Source organism: Plectropomus leopardus, chromosome 18, assembly GCF_008729295.1.
Source record: "Plectropomus leopardus isolate mb chromosome 18, YSFRI_Pleo_2.0, whole genome shotgun sequence".
Classification (NCBI taxonomy): Eukaryota; Metazoa; Chordata; class Actinopteri; order Perciformes; family Serranidae; genus Plectropomus; species Plectropomus leopardus.
In genome coordinates, this window is record NC_056480.1 from 18,985,241 (window position 1) to 19,005,185 (window position 19,945).

Below are 19,945 nucleotides of genomic sequence, written 5' to 3' on the forward strand. Positions count from 1 at the left end.
ATTTGCACTGAATCGGCGCGCACACGCACGCACACGCACGCACGCACGCACACGTTCACAGATAAGCAGGCCTTGATGATTTGATTGGACGCAGAAGAGACTGAACTTCCTCGGGTCAGATACAGCCCGAGAGCAAACAGTTGATCAACTTTATCCACTTTGTCGGTAAACGTACTTTACTGATGTCAGACTTCGGTGACGTGAACGTCGCAACATAACAACCGATACATTTTAACGGTGAGTTAATAATCTTCAAACAAACAAACTGTTTTGATGGCACGTCGAGCCCAAGCATGGTAGTTTCGGTGGCTTACATGAGATTAAATCATTATACGTAACCTGTTAAGTGAATTAACGTCACTGTTTCTGACAGGACATGCGACGTTAGTGAATTGTTGCCACAGTCGACCACATTAAAATGATAGTTAGGCAACTTCACGATTAAAAGTTATAACTAGCGCAGTTGTTGCTGACATTTTAACAAACCGCATTGACGTTGTATTACACTAACGGACAGTAACGGCTGTTTAAAGACTGTTTACCGTTAATCGGCTGATGAAGTTACTTTTTCAGTTCGACGGCGAAACACATGGTTAGCTAAGTTAGCTAGCTCATAGTCCAGTGTTGTTAACTAACTCATTTACACCATGAGTCAACACCCTGCCTATTCGACGGTAGCAAACCAGTAAGTTAACGTTGGTTTAAACAACGTTACACTCTTCATTGATGGATCGTGAGTGTAACCGTTAACGGCGGCATACTGTACATCAACAGCCCCGCGTGTTACCGCGTAAATGAGAGATCAGCCAGCTAAAGCTAATACAGTAATGAGTTTAATCAGAGAAGGATAACACATACGGAGAGCGATCTGCGTGATTCACGGTACAAATGTACTATCTGCATCCTTTAATAAATTACCTGAGTGGGAGCATCTAATGTAACGTTAGCCTTAATTATGTGACAAGGCAACAATACCCGAAAGCCACAATAATATCTAAATACTCAGATGACTGCCATTGTGTCTGAGTTCGTGTCTTAAATTGTAAAAACTTCTACACTTTCACGTCCTCATTGAGAGGCGACTCTGCCGTCTAAATTGTGGTGATATTGCAGCGCCATCTGGTGGTTACTTTAATAAAGAGCCACATTTCACAGCAGAGACGTCAAACTAATGTTAGTCCATGTGTCACATCCAGCCCACTCTGATCTCATTTGGGCTGAACCAGCAAAACCATTGCATAATAACCTATAACAACATCTCCAAAATGTTCCTTTATTTTGCAGACATTACTATGAAAAAACAGACTTTTATTTGTACCATTATTTTAAACTCTGACTTTGGCATGAAATTGGCAAATCTATAAATACATCTCTTTTAGTGTAGTACTAACAGATAATGAAAACATCACATCTGCAGAACAGATGATGAACAGCCTGAGGTGTTCATCAATATGAAAGTGCAAAAAATAGGTGCAGTTTGTGATTGAATGCGTTTGGAATGTGCTGAGCACATGACTGGATAAATCTGATTTTACTGCATGTGTGGTAAAACGGATGTTTTGGTGTAGTTTTGCTGTTGATAAACATAGATCCGAATGGATCAATAAATCAGTATGTTTGCAATTTTTTCATGGAGGCATGAGAGACAGTTTTTCAAGGTGACACAGCATGACGTATTGATATACAAATAATCAGATTATGGGTGAAGTATTCCAATAAGTGAGTATTGCTTCTACATGGAGACTGATAAAGTTGGTAAGTTTATAATCATGGTGGGCAATCATGTTTCAGGAAGTGTTATATATTCCTGCTTTATCTGAAAACTAGGATTTAACTTTTAATAATAATTGTAAGCTCAACTTCATTATATGCAGGCGGAGATTCTACAACTGCAGCATGCAGCCAGTTGAAGCACAAAAAGGTATGTCATTTACACTTTGCACGTAGGCCACCATGCTTACACCATTTTTCTGTAATTATATGTGCCTGATGCCTTTTCTTTTTTGTAGGAGTTTCTACAAAGAGCCAGCTGTTTGATTCTCTGAAGGTGTATCTGAACAACAAGAACAGACTACAACCCATCATTGGTCTGTAGTAACAAATCCCCATTGTTTGTACATTATGTGTGTGTCATGTGCATATTGAAATAATTTGTCATTTTATGTACATTCAGGCCTGGGCAGTATTATAGAATGTGTGAAGGCAGGTACAGACAACAGAGATGTATTGTACCTGTGTGAGGTATGTGTGTGTCGAAAAAGTAAAGCTGACATGCGGAACCACATTATGGGAAGTCTCCACAGATACAACTACATTGTGAGTAGTAGAAAAAGTCATGATGGCAAATTTAAGTGCTGCCTTGGATTGGAGCTTATTAACATGTTGTTTTGCTTGACAGAAAGCATGGCACCCGCACTTAGTGCGTGAATGGAAGGAAAAGTCTGACCTGTCTAAGCTGGCATGGCCACTGATGGAGATGGCCAAGATACTTGAGAGGAAGGAAGGACCTGGAGATGTGCAGGTACGTTATTTTGACTGTGTTTGTCGTTTCTAGTGGCAAAGTGAGTGAGTGTTTTGTATATGAGTACTCAAATTTTTTTGCACCTTCATGTTAAGTGGTTAGAGGTTGAAAACGCTGTATACCAGAAGATGGCAACACACAGTGAGAATGACGGTCAGTGACTATTCACTTTTTTCCCTAGAACATTGGTTCTTAACCCCTCTCCATCCCTCCAATCCCACCTTCTGTCCTTTAATTTCCATTGTCTTTTTTGGCATTGTCTACATATGTACATGTCCTTTTAAAATCTATATCAGTCTCTTTCTCTTTTGAACACCACAGCAGTCACTCTGATAACTCTCTTAAGAGATGGGCAGGGTGAACGTCCCATCCAATCGCAGAGGATTGTATTGCTTTCCCAGAACATGGACAACCTCAAGACCTCAGCAGAGACAGACCAAAGTGTTACTTTTACCAAGCCGGAAGACTGGTTAAAGAGCGCATCCCCCGAACCCTCTGCACTATCAGAGCACGGCAACAACCTTTTTGATGGCTACACAGGAACCACGCCTCTTATTGGTGAGTGGGATTGTAGGACATTTGTGCACATATTGATTGTTGTAATGCACTGATGCTAATTAGAAGATGAGATTTTTTGTTATTTGCACCACAGCTAAAAATAAATGGTGTACATCAGTAATCACAGTGGATCTTCTGGTGAGAATTTCACAGATAAGAGCATTTATTATGAGTATGTATTGTTTTGAGTAGTTCAACATTTTGGGAAATGTGCTTATTCACATTCTTGATAAGAAGATAAATGTTTGTTTGGCAAATATGTAGATTAGATTATTTGACTGGGACAAGACCCGTCCTGGAGTCTCCATCTACGGCTGATATGATGTCCTGTCATTATGGCATCTTTGCTTTTTTATACAGAACCAAACAAAGGTGGTATTATGCCGCCCCCGTGTGTACAGCATGCCGACGTGATGGATGTGATGTGTAACACCACAGCTCTGGCCTCTAATGTGACGTATAATATGTGTCGGCAGGCTTTCTAAACAAAAATAATGGTGTAAAATGGCAAAAACAATATTTTACTGTCCCTCTTATATGATGACAGATCTTGTCGTCTGCTTGCAGGGGAAGGAGCAGCAGGGCCTCGTTGTGTCCTCGATTTTGTGAACATTTTTAGTTGCTGTTCTTCTTTGAGTTAGCAGCTGACTGCTTTACGCTGCTCTTTAAATCTCCCAGTGGTGGACACACAGGAGATGTCGACAAAAACATCACATCCGTTCTGTCCATGGTCCCATCCTGCCCGCTGTCCCTTTTACACAGATGGCAGTTCAGCAGTGGTACTGCCTCTGTTATAGGCGAGACCTTCCACTTGCACCTTTTAAAAAGAACAGCGAGGTGGAATAACGGCATGACATCATGCTTTTAACTGGCAGTGTAAAAGGGGCTTTTGACTGACTGGAAACTGTTTTCAGCCAAGGACTAGTATGGCACATATCACCTGTAAAATAGCAGATTGGTGTTTTTATGCTTCAATATTTGTACAGGTGAAACACATCAATGAACTATAACTTGCTATTTAGTTTTAATTTCGAGATTTTAATAGGTGCATTTTGTTACCTCTGGATTTGGAGCCGTGCTGCATGTTTCACTCAGTTTCCATTCTTTGTGTTATGCTAACCGTCTGCTGTAGCTGCATATTTACTGTACAGTCCTGAAAGTGGTGTTGATCTTATCTAACTCCTGGCTATTGCTGTGACTAATGCTTTAAAAGAATCTGCTTGTGCTTGCAACAGGTCTTACCAGCATGGTTGAATGTAGAAGTGAAGACGGCCACACACACTGTTTCCTGTGTCACTGCTGCCGCATCAGATCCAACAAAAAAGACATCATTGATCACCTAACCAGCTCTTCCCATCTTGTGAACTTTTTGGTCAGTTTGTTGTGGATCAATAATTGAACTGAACAAGAGCCCAAAATCATTTACCTTTATACATCCAAAGGCCTGTAGAGAAAATGTTTGATTTAACTTTTCACTGAAAAACCTCTGTGTGTAGATGGAAACTTATCCTGAGCAGGTGGAGGTAATGATGACGGATATAAATGAAAACTATCAGCTTCTCCAGTCACTCGCCAGGAAAGTGGAACGAGAAGAGGGCAGAGGAGAGCCAAAGGTATCATTACTTTGATGTACACATCATCCTGACTTGGTTGTGCTAACCTCGCATGTTCTTTCAGTTAAAGGTGTAGAGTTCAGTTGTACTCGCTTGTCCATCAAAATGTTCAAACATCCCCTGTTCACAGGTGGTAAATGCACCAGAATCCCTCTGTATCCTACTGACAAGCAAAAGTTACCACTGGTGTAAGTACAGATGCACGCCCATCCGCTCTTTTCTTGTTCATAAACCGTTCACCTCTTTAGCTCCTCTTTAGCACCTCTCCAACTCTCTGCTCTTGACGAGTGATTCGTTATGTGAGTATAACACTTAGTTTATCCTCTGTGACCCAAAAGGGCTTAGTTTGACATATCGTTTATTATCTACAATAGTTTTATTCAGCCCTTTTTATCTACATTTTTTTGTTCTCTTTATATGTTCTTTGAGTCTTTATTTTACCTGCATTTAACCACTTCAGTGTTCCAGCATTTTAACATGCTGCTTTAACTGCTTAATTATTCTGTCACCCATTGCATTTCTGAGTGCAAAAACTCATGTATGTGTGCATGGACCCCTGTAGTGTTTTTTTTCTCTACCAGGTGTAAAGATGCTGCTTGATGGAGGGATGCATACTAACAACCAAAAGTGGAAAAAAGCTGTCAAAGGTCTGCTTTCAGAAGCAACACTTCATTTGGAGGGGACCAAAACTTATGTTGAAATACTCAGTATTTATGTTTTTTTGTCGGAATTTCCTGTTGTTTTTCAAGCTCTGTGTGTCCAATTTACACTTTTTCTTTAAGGGTCGAGTGTGAACAAGACTTCGACTGAAGGCATGCCAGAGAAATGCGCTGTGGTGCCATCACAACAGGCTAAAAAGAAACCCGCAAAGAGGAAATGGAAGGGAGTGACTAATACTGTGTTCAAGGTAAGCCTGCCTCTTACCAAAGGACCGCTGCTGCTGGAGAGGACGTCGGTCAGCAGGGACAGCCTCCCTGGGACATCACCTTCATTCCACTCAGATCTCATTCCCCCGCCAGAGTTCCCGTTAGAGGACTGCGAGTTGGACTATGACACTGGATTTTTTGCAGTAAACGACGCTGAACACACCTCACAGCTTCAGCAAGATAGTGGAGATGAAGATGCTGGTCAGTACATGGAACCAGAAAGAAACGTCACAGTCACTCAGCATCACGCGGTGGATGGTTATTTCAGTCACCATGAATACTTTGACCAGTCAGGGGACATGTCGGGAACAAAATACCAAACAGTTTATGGGGACAATTATCACAACAGACAGCATGGTTCTCAAGAAAGACCAAGTAAGAGGTTTTACAAAGAGCGGCAAAATGAAGGCACACAGACACAAAATGAGTGGCTGTCGCCTGCTGCGTCCCACACTGAGGACTGGCCGTCTTATAACTCTTACTATGGACATGACGCAGGTTGCAGTGAGCCATGGTGCTATTTAACTTCACAGTGCAGAGTTGACTCAAGACTGTCAAGGGGAGAGAGACAGAACAAGATGAGATCGTATGCCACTCAACATTATTATCAACAACAGCCCCAAAGTCAGTACATGGCACAAGATCATACAAGTCTCCAGGGAGGCAGTGTGGGGCAACGTGGTGTGTCCGATTTGGCTGCTCATTCAGATCCTTCAAGGATCTACACGCACCATCACGTAGAAGATTCCTATGCTCACAGTGACAGTGTTGCAGCAGAGCCTAGAGTACAAGCTCTTGATACTGAGCAGAGACCATTGCAAACATACATGGAGTTCACCTATGGGCACGTCCAGGCAGCTCAACAAAGTTACAAGACACAAACTACGGCCCATCAAACCATCCAGGTCAGTCAAGGAGCCATGTCCAACCCCAATTACAGTATTGCACCTTGGACAAACTCCGATCCGCACTTTCTTCATCCACCCAGCAATGGTGGTGGTGATAATGGTAGTATGTCCCAGTCAAATGCTTTCATCACACCAGGGCAAGCTTTGTGTCATGGTGTCCCTTCTGATCTTAGTTTCAGAGCTGCTGGTTTTTCAGACTCGATGATTTCAAGACGTTCAGATGGAACAACTCCATTTATGTTTGCATATCCTAGTTTTAATTCTACATATATTACCACACTTCAGTGAGACCACATTTCTACTGAAGGGACTGGTGTCCCCATTTAAAGACATCACACTCAGATGGTGCAGCCTGGTTTCTAATTGTGCTGCGGCATTTTTTATAATCCTCTAAAATGAACAAATCTGGTGTTTTTGTGATCAGAGAATTATAAGAGTGACTCAAGAACACAGGCGATTATGAGATCACTTCAAGTGAAAAGTGCCAGCATTTATTCATATATTTCTAGATTTTACATACATCCTAACCAAGTAAGGGTGAGAAACTCGCTCGGCTATATGAAGCATCAAAGTTTGAATTGCAGCTTTTTTCAGTGTTTCATAAATAGTGATGTTCAGAGCAGCATAGAGAAAGTATTTAAGTTTATTAAGTCGTCATATCACCTTGAGGTTTTGGTTTGTAGCTTTCAATAAATGTTTAAATTCCAGTAATAGCTACATTTTTTTATTTCCTTTGGAGCATTATGCCAAATGCGACTGCATATGTTTTGTACAAGCTGTGCCTGAATAACTCCAAAGATTAATTTACTTTAAAATGTATTAAATGTGACATTTAAGTTTGTGCTTGCCTGGATTTTTTCCTAAACTTTAGAAAAAAAGCCCATGATAAAACAAGGTCAGTTGTACTGCTTTGCTAATTGTTGCAGAATAAAGACCCGCTGAGGTTAGTTGTATGATTTTTGGATGACCTATTTTTGTTTATTTTGTGCACCACTGAAGACTGCATATTTATGTTGAATATGGTGTTTATTAGAATGATACTGATACAAACACTGGGTTGCTATAAACAAAATTTGGTAAATGATGCATGATTTATCTGTCATCCTTTGGTAATGTGAGGCTGGGTAATGGCATGTTTGTGGTATGTTTACATTAGCAGGTGGTTTGACAATTGAATTTGCATTTTAAAAAATCTAAACAAAATATGGTGGATTTTTTTTGTATTTGGCATACATGTGAGTGAAGGTGTAGACCTGCAGTTTTTACACATTTAAGGTTACAGTGTCTGCAGTTTGTTATCTCACAGAAAAACAGTGAGCACAAATCAAGGCAAAACTTATTTTTTTCTCAGACACACTGTTGTGCTAAACTAACTTAATTATGAAGTTGTTCAGAAATAAACTGATTGTATTTTGGCATTAGTTCAGATCAAATCTCTGAAATGAATTGTTCGAAAGCCAAAAAAAAAAAAAGGATTCTGAAATCGGATTAGATCACGTTATCTGGTTTTGGATCTGGATTTAAGTTTTAGTATGTGGTGTAAAAGTTTTTAGAATTATTTGGATACCTGTTATTAAAAAAAGGGATTTCCCCAGCAGAAGGGTGGATTTGGGTTGTATTTTAAGAACAAAATGCCCTGAAACTTTTATGTATGAATATACTGTATGTGTGTGTATATATATATAAAACAACAAAGGCACTTCTAACCAGAGGGTGGCGGTAATGCGCCGTATACAGTGGTTGACAACCGCTGCTAAAATCGCAAAAGAAGAAAAAGGTTGCTGTTCTGTTTGCACTAAGCTAACTTAGCCAGCCAGACACCTCCGAGCACTTCAGTGAGCACAGTTTAAGCTAGTAAGCTTTAACAACCAGTCTTTACGTAGGAAGGGTAACGTATATCATTTTATTTTGATGGCTAAAACTGCTGTAGTGACTGGCTAACTTGGTGTAGGTTAAACATCTGGGAGGAACATCACAGCAGCCTCTCCCAGTGTCCATTTCTCGCTGTAGTGTCGTCAAGATGTCAGCTTTCTCCGAGGCGGCTCTAGAAAAGAAACTATCCGAGCTCAGCAACTCACAGCAAAGTGTGCAGACGTTATCACTGTGGCTCATTCATCATAGAAAACACTCGAAGACTATAGTCAATGTTTGGATCAACGAACTGAAAAAAGGTAAGGTGGAAAGAGCTATCTGGCTCCACATAATAAAGACGCTGACATGCTCATACTAGACTCAGAAGTTAGCTAGAGGTGCTGGTTAGCTTTGGTTAAAGCTTTATCAATAACTATCTGGGCTAACGCTGTGTTATAAACACGGTAATCTGCTAACGTTAGCCAGCGTCCGAGCTGTTAGCAGGTTAAAGGGTTTTGTGTCACCATGCTAACAATAACCTTATGTTGGCTCAAACTACGTAATTTATATAACGTAGTTTGGTCGTGCGTTAGACTAATAAAGACTTACTAAGTGACTCTTAAGTGACACCGTAGCTTTCTAAATTTGTTTAATGTCACATATGGTAAAAAGTCAGATTTCCATTTTTAATATAAAGCAGGTATGGGTGCTAAATAAATATTGTGAAAGTATTAAAATGCTCAGTCCACAGAGAAATGCACAGTCTGTGTTCAGGAAGTGTGCTGTAGAGACTCAGAAATATGTCAGTCCAATTAGATTTGGCTGTTCAACCTAAATATTCAACGTTTTGTTTTGTTTTTCGGATAAATCTTTAAAGTTTGAACAGGGGTCAGCGGGTTGTTCAGTGTGACAGCGGCATTCACATAATACAGGAAACAATGATTTCTCTAACGATGAGTCGGAAATGTGCAATAACATTTTTTGCTGACACTAGATATCAAACAAAAGCCAGAGGCTGCAGCATATTCACTTGCTGTGAGCTGTGATCTCGCCATTTTCACTCAATGCCTGCATGTCCGCAGCTCTCTGTCTAAGAGAAGCGTGGATGGTGAAGAGCGCTCACTCCACAGCACAATCCGGGGACCAACATTTCCCCACAAGTACACTGCACAGCATATTGACAAGCAAAAAAAGAAAAAAGAGACCAAAACAAAACAAAAAGAAGGACTTGTTGACTTAAACTCAGTTGACTGAAGGGTCTCCAACTCATGATTTGAATATCTGACTTAAAAAGACCAGCCCTAACACACATACTATAGAGACCATTTCAAACTTGAAGGATATGCTGCATTCAAATGGAGTTGTGATATGATGCCCCTCTGGTGTGGTATTCACGACCTCCAAAGTTTCTGAGAGCTCCTAGGTGAGGACTCTTTGCACATGAATGAAAACCACTTTTTGAAGCCTAAATGCATTCGCTGAAAGTAAAAGACTAATGTTAGGCTATAAATGAACTACACTGCAGTCACGTTGCCACCACTATTATGCTGCAAAGCTATGTTTGGTGCGGCTCTGTGTTACCACGTTCTATAGACTCCTATAGCCACTTGTTAGTGTCCGCCTTTTTCAAGACACAGAAATGCTTCAAAGTTCTCAAGTGGGGTGTTTACTGATGCATTTTGTGTCATAGAACTTAATGTTAAAGTCTCATTGACTTTGAGACGAGGGAATCAGAGGTGTTGAAATGCTAACTTACTTGTGGGTTTTAGGACCCATTACTGAGGTAATCTATGTGGAAAGAAATTGCTGCTACAGAGCTGTTACAGTCATTCTCCTGCTGCAGTAATGGTGCAGAGTGCATATCTAGAAGACCTGCAAACACTGACAAATCAGAGCAGACTGGACCTTTTCAAAAAAATAGTGCGTTAAGAGACAGGCGTTAAAACGTTACCTTTCAGACAGAGGGTGAATACAGGTATATTCAGGCAAACATCTTGAGGAAAATGGTGTTGTTGTTTGTTTAATTAAAGCATGTAAACATTTTAGAAAAGAAACCCAAAATACAAGTAAGAACTTCAAATTTGGCATAATATGGGACCTTTAATGTTAGCCCTGGTAAAAAAGCCTATTAGTAGTTAAGCTGGAACTGCTCCGTAGACAATAAATGGTGAAAGATGCTCTAGATGACACTGAGAGCACCCTGAGGAATGTTTTGAGTATATGGGTACATTTTCTGTGTCAGAAATGAGAGCACCCCAACAGAACAAATCTAATTTGGGTGTTAAAAAAAAGCAGAAAATATTCTGGTGATACACAAAATCAGGCTTGCATTCATTGTCTGCAGAGAAACTCTAGACTTCATACTTGATAACATCACAAGTTTGAGATTTCTTTGGTTTCTGGCTGAGAGAGAGAGGTTCATGTTCACAAATACTGATTTAACTTTTCTTGGCCATGTAAATAAAATATTTAAATTCTTCAATTACGAAAAAGATTAGTGGGAAGTTCACCTTTTTTAAAAAAAATAATTTTCCAGAGCAGTTTCATACTTGAATCATTCCTCTTGTCAATAAAAAACTGAACTGAAATAGGTGGGTCACATGGGATATTGGATGGTCAATCAATGACTCAATAACTAGTTCTCTATTGCAGTTGACCAGTGCTATTTGTGCTTGTAAGACCTCTGTTTGGGGCTCCTCGATGGACCTGCAATTTATTCTGGGATGTTAGAAAACTTAAGTGGAGGCCAGGGTGTGATATTTCAATATGTTTTTTTCTCTTAATTTCGTTCTCACTCTGTTCTCTCTAGCACCATCACAAACACACATCACCTAAGTGTGGCATTTGAAGCCCAGCAGATTAGCATCAGAAAAAATAATATATCATTGTGCACTAAAGTCGTACTATGACTTTGACTTGACACAGTTTTAAAATCACACACACATGAATTTTTATTTCTTGTAAATGCTTTACTTTAAGCAGTTAAGGCAGCACTGTCACAACATTTTTTTTCCAAGACACACTGAATTATAAATGCAGTGATTTGCAATGTGTGTATATATATATATAATTTTTGGCTCATTTTCATGGATGGATTAATGGGTAGATATATAGACACTTATAGTCCTAAGGGAAAGTAAAACACCAATAGCCTATTATGCATGAAAAGAAGATACACCAGGGATAGAGAATGTAAACATGATAATAAAAATGCACAGCAGTAAATAACATAAAATAAAACATCAGTGTTGCACTGTTTGAATCCTACTTTCACTGTTAAATAAATATTGAATGTGCTGAATATTGCTTTGGATTTCTAACAATGTATTTATTTATTTATGTTTTTTTGTATAAAGGTGCCATTCAAATTGTGTCAGTTGGAGTGTATATATCACTAACCTGCCATTTATTACTGTAACTGAAGTTATATACATTTAATCATAAAAATAAAATGTAATGTAATGGATTTATGGATTGGATTTAGTTAGAATATGAGTTGTGAATATCTTGTGAATAATTTTAGAAAAGCATGTTGTATGGATGTCTGTGTTTATTGCAGTCGTCGTAGCTAATAGTGGAGAACTTTTCCTCAGGGTGCTAGTCAACAACCTAATGATATCTCGAGTGGTTGTTATATTTTGGGAGCCTCTCTAAGGACTGAAAGAAGTGTGCAGTGTTAATAGCAGCGGGGGCAGAGAGAGAACATTTCTCTGGAGCTTCATGATCAGCTCTGTGTTTACTTTTGCTAGACCAAAAAACAACAAGGGGATACCATTACTTTTATGATGTGTCTGTCTCATGAAGTACATGTTGATGCATGAAACCCAAATGAAAAAGAAAAAAAGACATTAACAGAGAAATAAACAAGAATTACTTATGAAATAAAGTCCTTAAATACCTGACCCCTTGGGGCTTATATATAGCTATAGTGAAGAATTAACTGTATGGTTGTTACTTGATTTACTACTTGTTACTAGATTGATTTACTACTTGTTACTAGATTTTGTTCATAGTTGTGACGGATAGCTTTGAGGTGATTGCTATGCTTCATATAAAGAAAAGAGTAACATTAATGCATAATCTTCTGGCTCGGTTGGATACCATGGCGATGAATTACATTTTTTTTTCTTTTAATCATTTCTAAGATGAACACTTAAATCAATATGCTTAGTTTTAGTAGGTTTATTGACCGACCGCTGTGTTGCTCTGTGTAAAGCTCAGGTCTTTAAACCCAAACCAAAGGTCTCACTGTAATATGTGTCTGTGCTCATTTGAATGTATGCAGCTCAGGTGTCACGCAAGCTGACCTTCCTTTACTTGGCCAATGACGTCATTCAGAACAGCAAGAAGAAGGGACCGGAGTTCACTCAGGACTTTGCTCCGGTCATCGTTGATGCATTCAAACATGTTTACAGGTCAGCTTTTATACTACAAATCATTATTAAGTCTACATTTAAGTAAATTGCTCTGGAAATATTTTGAAGGGTAAAAAAAAATCTCTTCGCACATGAACGAGTGACAGGTGTGTCAGAGGAAAATCTGTAGGACTGTGTCATGCACTTTTTTTTTGCGGAAGTAGTAAAATTTTTCAATAGACTCTAATTTCAAAATTGACCACTAAATGTTTATTTTTTTAACAGTCACCTACACCAGGTGTCTTGACCTGATACAACACTCCCTCATTTTTTCTTCAAAGTGAAATTTTACTCCGATGTCTACAAGACTGATTTGGGGAATACAAGTGAATTACAGCTTAAAGGGGGAGTCAGTAATTCTGGAGAAAGATTGTTTTTTTTAACTAAACACCTCTTGTGTGAGTCCTCCTTCAGAAGCTCTGTTTAACTGTTTCTCTCAGTCCCACTGCCTTTCTCTTTGTATATCCATCTCCTTTCCCCTGTCCGGTGCGCACTGTTGTGGCTTTATCCAGATTCTTTATGCTCACACAAAATGGACAGCAAGCAAGCTGTGAGGAAATTCGCTGATTTTTTAAAAAACACATTGGATTAAACCCACTGACTGAACCTTTAAAAATGTGATTTACATCACTTGGACAATCTGATGGATCTTACCTAGACATGTTTATAGACTGTATATTAACAGTGGAATCAGTTCTCCCTAAGAATCTATCACATTTTCCTTTTGTATTGTCTAGCCCTAACATCGGCATAATTTCATGAAGCTGTCTCAAGTGTACGTGCCTGTTCTGTCCTGTCTTGTCCTGTCCAGAGATGGCGAGGAGGGCTGTAAGAAACAGTTGGGTCGGGTTTTGTCCATCTGGCAGGAGAGAGCTGTGTATGAGAACAACCTGCTGGATCAGCTCTCACATGTCCTCTGTAAGTTTGAACTATGCTAACCATACAACAATAAGCTAAAAAGACTGTTCACTGTCCAATCTGCAGGTTTGAACCTCGCTAGCTTAATCTTGTAAAACTTGCCTACATGGTTTTACATTTAGAAATGACACACAGCTGTTTTTAATAAAGTAGGACAAGATAAAATTTGACATCTGATGCTTGTTTGTTTGTGTTGTTTTTGTAAATCCTAGATGGAGAAAAGAAGGCAAAGAAGCGGTCGTATGAGGAGATCCGACCAGATGATGAGGATTTTGGTTCTCAGAGCTCCCCAGCCGAGCCCCCACAGGTGATTCCATAAACGAATAGTGAAGCCATAAATAGAGGGATGAAATCTCTTCTTCACCACATAGATGCCCTTTTTAATTATACTTATTAAGCTGATACAGCTGCGTCTGGATGGATTTGTATCATGATACTTAATTTCTCTGCCGCCTCTCCAATATTGTTTGCATTTTACACTTACTTACATTACCTCATAATTTTATCATGCATTCTTCCTTAACTTCTCTTCTTCCCTTCCCTGCTTATAATTCTCCCTCTCCCTCAGACTGCGGAGTTAATCCGAGCTCTGCAGGAGCTGGAAAATGCAGCCTCTGGTGACTCAGTGCTGCGTCAGCGCATCTCCTCCCTTCCTGCAGAGGTGCAAGACATGTCACTGCTTCACAGGATCACAGGTAGGAGGCAGGGCACAGCATACTTTTGTATACTGTATGTTTACGCACGCGCACACACACACACACACACACACGTGTCTGTTCAATAGCTCATTAACAAATGAACTTATTAGCTAATATTGTAATTAGTAACCCTCCAAGACCTGCAGGAGTGGCAGCGATCACAGCCGACATTACTGTCTGAAGAGGCTGCGACGCACTCATTATGTAAGCTAGCTACACTTGCTTGACAACTTAAAGCATGCATTGGTAACAACCATGACATGCTAGCTTGTTAGCAATGGGGCTAAGTGGTGCTCCAGAGTTTGTTTTAAGATATGTTTTTTTTGTGTGTTTTTTTGGCTTTTGCCTTTATTAGTGATAGGACAGCTGTAGCATGAAAGGGGGAGAGAGAGGTGATGACATGCAGCAAAGGGCCGAGGCCGGAATCGAACCCACGGCAGCTGCAGCGAGGACACAGCCTCTGTACATGAGGCGCCAGCTCTACCAACTGAGCTACTGGGCACCTCAATGGTGCTCCAAAGTTAGGCTAGTTGGGTGGCATTTGCTCAGTTGGTAGAGCAGCGCCCCATGTACAGTGGCTGTGTCCTCACTGCAGCGGCTGCAGTGAGGACTAAAGGCCAAAAGCTCCTAAAAATAATCTAAAAAATGTGTAAATATTTGCGCGAGGGGAAAAACTGCAGTCCCTTGACCTCTCACAACAAGATAGCTGACTGAAAATGTGTTCTGTTGGTACCCACAGTTCTCCCCTTTTAGACGTGCACAATTCATGCTAGTCCTGGTCAGTTTTTTTGCATGCAGTACAAATCTGCTATTTTTACCTTTTCCAAAAATGGTGTACTTAAATATTTCTGCGTACTGGAGTCCCTAACCTGTCTTTGAGATGCCTAAATTGGGTATGACTGGAAACTGAGACTCTTGTGGAGTTAAAGAGCCAGACTTCATTTGTGATGACGGTAGCCCCCATAGAAGAGGCATATATATAGGCATTCAGAGGCTGTTTGGCTTTTATAGGTGTATCAACATAAGGGAGTTTCTGCGCAGGTATCAGAACACAAGTGCTTGCCAGCGAGGGATTACAATGTTAGCAGGTGAAACAAAGAGAGAAGAAAGATAAAAGAAAGACAAAGAGAAAGAATATATGATTATTTAAGCTGTCATATTTAACCATTACTGATCATTTTACTCTCCTTTTTGCACTTCTGCCCAAGATCTCATCTGTTCCCCAACTGTCACTCAGCTTAACCCTGCAAGACCAACCTAAATAAATAAATAAATAGATGGATAAAATGGTCTTGATATGAGTGAGAGAGGAATCCAGTGGGCAAGACAAACAGAGGAAAAGTCACTTAAAACACACACATTCATGCACGCACACACACACACACACACACACACACATATATATATGCACATAAGAATTGACTGCAGAGTAACCTACAGTGGATGATTTTTCTAGATATTCAAAGGTGGTTTATTGTACCTAAAAATGTTGTAATGATCTTTGTGGGGAAAACCGTATTTTCTCAAGACTGAGAGAACACGTCGAATCCCTGTAACCACTTTGACATACTGTATGTTAAAAGGCCACAAACAAACATTAAAAACTAAAGTGCTCCTCTGGACACTAAAACTACAAAGATAAAAAGGTGTCTAAAGTGCCTTCATCAACCACAGGAGACAATGTTTGACTTCCCGGTGATTATCCGGCAGCTATTTTTGTTGCACTGATGGATAACTGAATGACCTCCAGTTGAACCCTGTAGACTGGTTATGTTTAAGCATTGTGCCCTGCTCTGTGTGTGCGCTCTCTGTGCTTCAGATAAGGAATCAGGAGAGCGGCTGTCCCGGCTGGTGGAGGAGGCCTGCATGTTGCTCGCAGACTACAGCGGTCGCTTGGCGGCAGAGATTGATGACAGGAGGCAGCTCACACGCACACTAACGGTCTTCCTGCAAAGCCAGAAGGACGGGCTGGCCCAGAACGAGCAGAAACTCGAAGTGCGTAAATCACTTTTTTTTCTTTAATAACTGTATGTCTTGTCTGCCTTACCTTTGTGTCGTCATGATTCATTCTTGGCGTTCATCAGTCTTGTGTCGCAGTGTGCTTGGACTTTCTTTAAATTAACATTTCTTTTCATGTATGTCAGCATGTTGCGTCCTTCTGCAGAGTGCCTGTTTCGTCGCTGAATCACAGTGTAGGTTTCATACTGTGGATTTCAGTTTGTCTGCCTGCTGGCGCTAAAACCGAGCAAAGATTCCTGAATAGATACACTTAAAATCCATGTTCTCCTTTTCAGTGGGAGATATCCTTGTTCCTTAAGCTTTTGTCATTTAACTTCAAGCTTTACTCAATGTATGTTTCCTACAAGGTAAGTATTGACCAAAATATACAGATTTTCTTGTTTTCTCACAGCTATCCCTTTTGTGGAGTGACAAAAACTGTCCAGCCTTTATCCACAGGATACCAGGAGGACAAAGTACTTCATATTTGTATCTTCACTCAGTCAAGTCATTTGTAATAAAAAAAACAACTGAAAATAAAAAATAAAACTGATTTTGTCAGTGCTTTTATTTTGACACTTGCAGCTCCTGGCGCTATACATGCAGTGTACACATTCTCAGTTTCAAAGATGGTCTATAATAAAAAGGTTTTTATTTATTTATTTTTTTACACACACTCATGGTTAAATAGAAGTTACTAGTCAAATAGAGGGAAACTCAGAGTGTTATTACAGGTCAAATGTCAAAACTAAGAAGACACAACATGTTTTAGTAATCTTGGTGCAGCGCAGAATTACCTGTTTTGCCAGTATCAATGACATGATGTGCTACTAATAGAAACAAATTCCTGCTCAACATTGGGAGGAAATGTGCTTTTCTTGCACCACACACCTACATAAATCAGCTGCTTGGCAAACATACAAAAAGCACATGCATGCAGAAAAGCCAGAGCAGAGATCAAACATTTTAGTCACTAGTTACTGTGTCGTCAAGGAGTAAAAATGGGAGCATATACAGGATACATAACTCCTTTGTGGACTGACCTTCAATTTATGTGCCACAGCTATTATTTCTGTGAAATGTTCTCACAGTCTAAGCACTAGGATGTAATATTGCAACTGCCTTGTCTTTTACTACAAAGAGTAAAATAAAACCAAAACCCCCCTTTTTTTTTGCATTGTGTGTTCTCAAAATAGATTCCAGGAAGATTTTTTTTTTTTTTTTTGAGGATCTTCTGTGTGTTTATAGATGACAATAAAAGTAAACCATGTAGCAAGGAAGTAAATAAGCTGGCTAAAAGTAGTGGTACTTATACATATTTTTAAAAGATCTCATCAGACATTTAGTTTTTTTTTTTTAATTGTTAAATTATTTGCAAGCTTAGAAAAAAAAGAAAGATGAAAAAACTTTTCCACATATTTGGTGATGCTCTAAAATTAGACTGTATTTTAAGGGATAACACAACACATGTAATGGATGTTTTAGGCCAGAAATCTGAACTTATACCATTAAAACTTAAGTTAGACCTTTGGCTAACACCACAGTGTATAATGCACAAAGTAATACAAAGTTATAATATTAATGACAAACGTATTTCTGTTTTTATGCAGTCTGATTCAGATTCTTTCATTACATGACGTGAATACCTTACTCAAAACTGTCCAAATGCCACAAATTGTGTTCCCCAAATTGCCATTGAGACTTTGAAATTTTCAAAAATGTTCACTGTCACTTCAAACAATTATGTTATTTTAGCTCTGATGGACCCTCTCTGCTGTGAACTTTTTCAGGAATACAAACGCAAACTGGCAAGGGTGACCCAGGTCCGGAAGGAGCTGCGTTCACGTCTGAACAATCTTCCAGGAGGCCTCTACAACTCCTCAAACTGACTCAAATCTCACCTTCTGACCCTCCTGCTACTGAAACATCTCAACCTGGCTCTTAAGATACTGGATCATTGACATTGCCATACTCTTCTGTTCTCCAATTTGGAACGTGTCTTTGTGGTGACCCGTGGTTCTTATTTTGTCTTTTACAGATTATTTATCCACATGGCTTTTATCAACAGAAATTACTTCTTTTTTTCTGTCAGTACTGTATGTCTGTACTGTTTGTTAATGAAGCTTCATAATCATCAGATGCAGGCCCCTCATGCTTTGGCTCCTGCCCGTTTAAGTTTTTACAGCTTTAAAGTGGCATAGATGATGCTGGTGTGATATTTTTGTATGTATAGTGACTTAAGATAATGCACCAGAAAATATCCCTTTATCGTTTATAATGATTTTCCGTCTTTTGGATTGCCTTCATAACTTTCTTTTATAACTGTAAATGCATCTGTCTAACACTTGGTTATGAATCATTGTTTTTATGCAGTGTGATGATGACCTCTGAAGAGAATGGTACACGTGAAATTATTGGGAAACCATATTCTGATGCTGAGTAGTGAGCCATGTCCCTGAGAGCAAATCAAAATGTGTAATTATCATTTTGCCTCTTTGTGATAGGGCTGTGTGAGCCGTGGGTCAGTGTACATACTCAGATTTGCATGTAAATATGGGAGTTACACATATAAGTGCTTATGATCTTTGTCCATGTCAACATGGCTTGTGAAATGTTCATTGAGACAAATAACTGAGGTATCTCTGTACCTCATAGACCTCCACTGTACCGAAACAATGAGTGAAAGGGTCCTTTGTCTTGTTTACTGTATCATACTGCTTCATAGATTTATCCTTGAGTCTACTGAATGATGTGCAGATGCCTCACACAGCTTGATAGGAACCCCAGTTTCCAAAGCCTCATTTAAGCTGTTTGTTTTTGTACATAGAGAGAAATTCTTCTTAGAACCAAATAAACACTAAAGGTACAAATCTTTTATTTGTATTATTTTTTAATTTATTGACAAAAGAAACATGCATGAAACATTAAGTAAATGATAATAGCATGTGTAAAAAACAACATATCTGAATAATATAATAGGGATGCATGATAATATCAGCATGTCCTTTTTATAGATACTGGCTTAAAAAAAGAACAACCCACACATCAGAAATGGCCGATTTCTGCCAATATCACAAATTTGTATATATATATATATTTGTATTGACAAAGAGAATATGTACAAAACATCAACCCTAATTTCAAGTATTTTTCTTATTTTGCACAGTGAGTTAATACTATATACACTGGAAAGCATTGTATTCCATGTCTCATTACATTGCACTACAGAAGAGACTTGATGATCACTGAAATTAGGTGGGAAAAATACAATATCGATATTGGTATCGGTTATCAGTCAAATTAGTTGTCTTATATTGGCATATTGCGTGCATGCCTAGATATAAGTATGTTTGAAGAGTATAAATGACAAAAAATAGACAAACATAAAAAAAAATAAAAATACTTTTTTAAAAGTACATTCAGTTAGAGGATTCAGTGAGGAAAACGTTTGGCACTTTTTTTATTTTAATAAGCTAAGTTATGTGAGAAAAGCCTTCAGCTCAAGGAGAAAGTGTAAACATTTGGGAAATGATAGTATC

General features: G+C 39.1%; 2 protein-coding genes across 4 annotated transcripts; both read left to right on the forward strand.

The window, feature by feature from the left end:
• The first annotated feature begins 84 nt into the window (after window positions 1–84).
• Window positions 85–7,490, forward strand: si:ch211-199g17.2. 3 transcript variants are annotated; one of them, XM_042506128.1, is made up of 12 exons: window positions 85–237; window positions 1,875–1,921; window positions 2,010–2,087; window positions 2,174–2,316; window positions 2,399–2,521; window positions 2,617–2,674; window positions 2,843–3,079; window positions 4,315–4,451; window positions 4,576–4,692; window positions 4,823–4,880; window positions 5,274–5,339; window positions 5,475–7,490. In XM_042506128.1, exons 2-12 carry the CDS (start codon window positions 1,897–1,899, stop codon window positions 6,812–6,814), a joined length of 2,382 nt encoding a protein of 793 aa, XP_042362062.1. In that variant the 5' UTR covers window positions 85–237; window positions 1,875–1,896; the 3' UTR covers window positions 6,815–7,490. The 3 variants fall into 3 exon arrangements, with proteins under 3 accessions (XP_042362062.1, XP_042362064.1, XP_042362063.1); XM_042506130.1 differs by having other exon boundaries at window positions 5,255–5,339; window positions 5,475–5,565; XM_042506129.1 differs by lacking the exon at window positions 5,274–5,339.
• An 825-nt stretch (window positions 7,491–8,315) lies between these two features.
• Window positions 8,316–19,267, forward strand: LOC121957528 (regulation of nuclear pre-mRNA domain-containing protein 1A-like). Its single transcript, XM_042506149.1, has 7 exons — window positions 8,316–8,697; window positions 12,663–12,792; window positions 13,604–13,710; window positions 13,923–14,017; window positions 14,279–14,405; window positions 16,228–16,403; window positions 18,197–19,267. The coding sequence occupies exons 1-7, from the start codon at window positions 8,547–8,549 to the stop codon at window positions 18,293–18,295; spliced, it is 885 nt and encodes a 294-aa protein (XP_042362083.1). The 5' UTR covers window positions 8,316–8,546; the 3' UTR covers window positions 18,296–19,267.
• The last annotated feature ends 678 nt before the right edge of the window (window positions 19,268–19,945 follow it).

Coding starts and splice junctions, on each gene's coding strand:
- si:ch211-199g17.2 (XM_042506128.1), top strand. CDS start 1,897: ATGCAGCCAGTTGAAGCACAAAAAG. Junction 2,675..2,842: donor AACACACAGTGAGAATGACG/GTCAGTGACTAT, acceptor TGAACACCACAG/CAGTCACTCTGATAACTCTC. Junction 5,340..5,474: donor GTGGAAAAAAGCTGTCAAAG/GTCTGCTTTCAG, acceptor TTTTTCTTTAAG/GGTCGAGTGTGAACAAGACT.
- LOC121957528 (XM_042506149.1), top strand. CDS start 8,547: ATGTCAGCTTTCTCCGAGGCGGCTCTAGAAAAGAAACTATCCGAGCTC. Junction 14,018..14,278: donor CCCCAGCCGAGCCCCCACAG/GTGATTCCATAA, acceptor CCTCTCCCTCAG/ACTGCGGAGTTAATCCGAGC. Junction 14,406..16,227: donor ACTGCTTCACAGGATCACAG/GTAGGAGGCAGG, acceptor TCTGTGCTTCAG/ATAAGGAATCAGGAGAGCGG.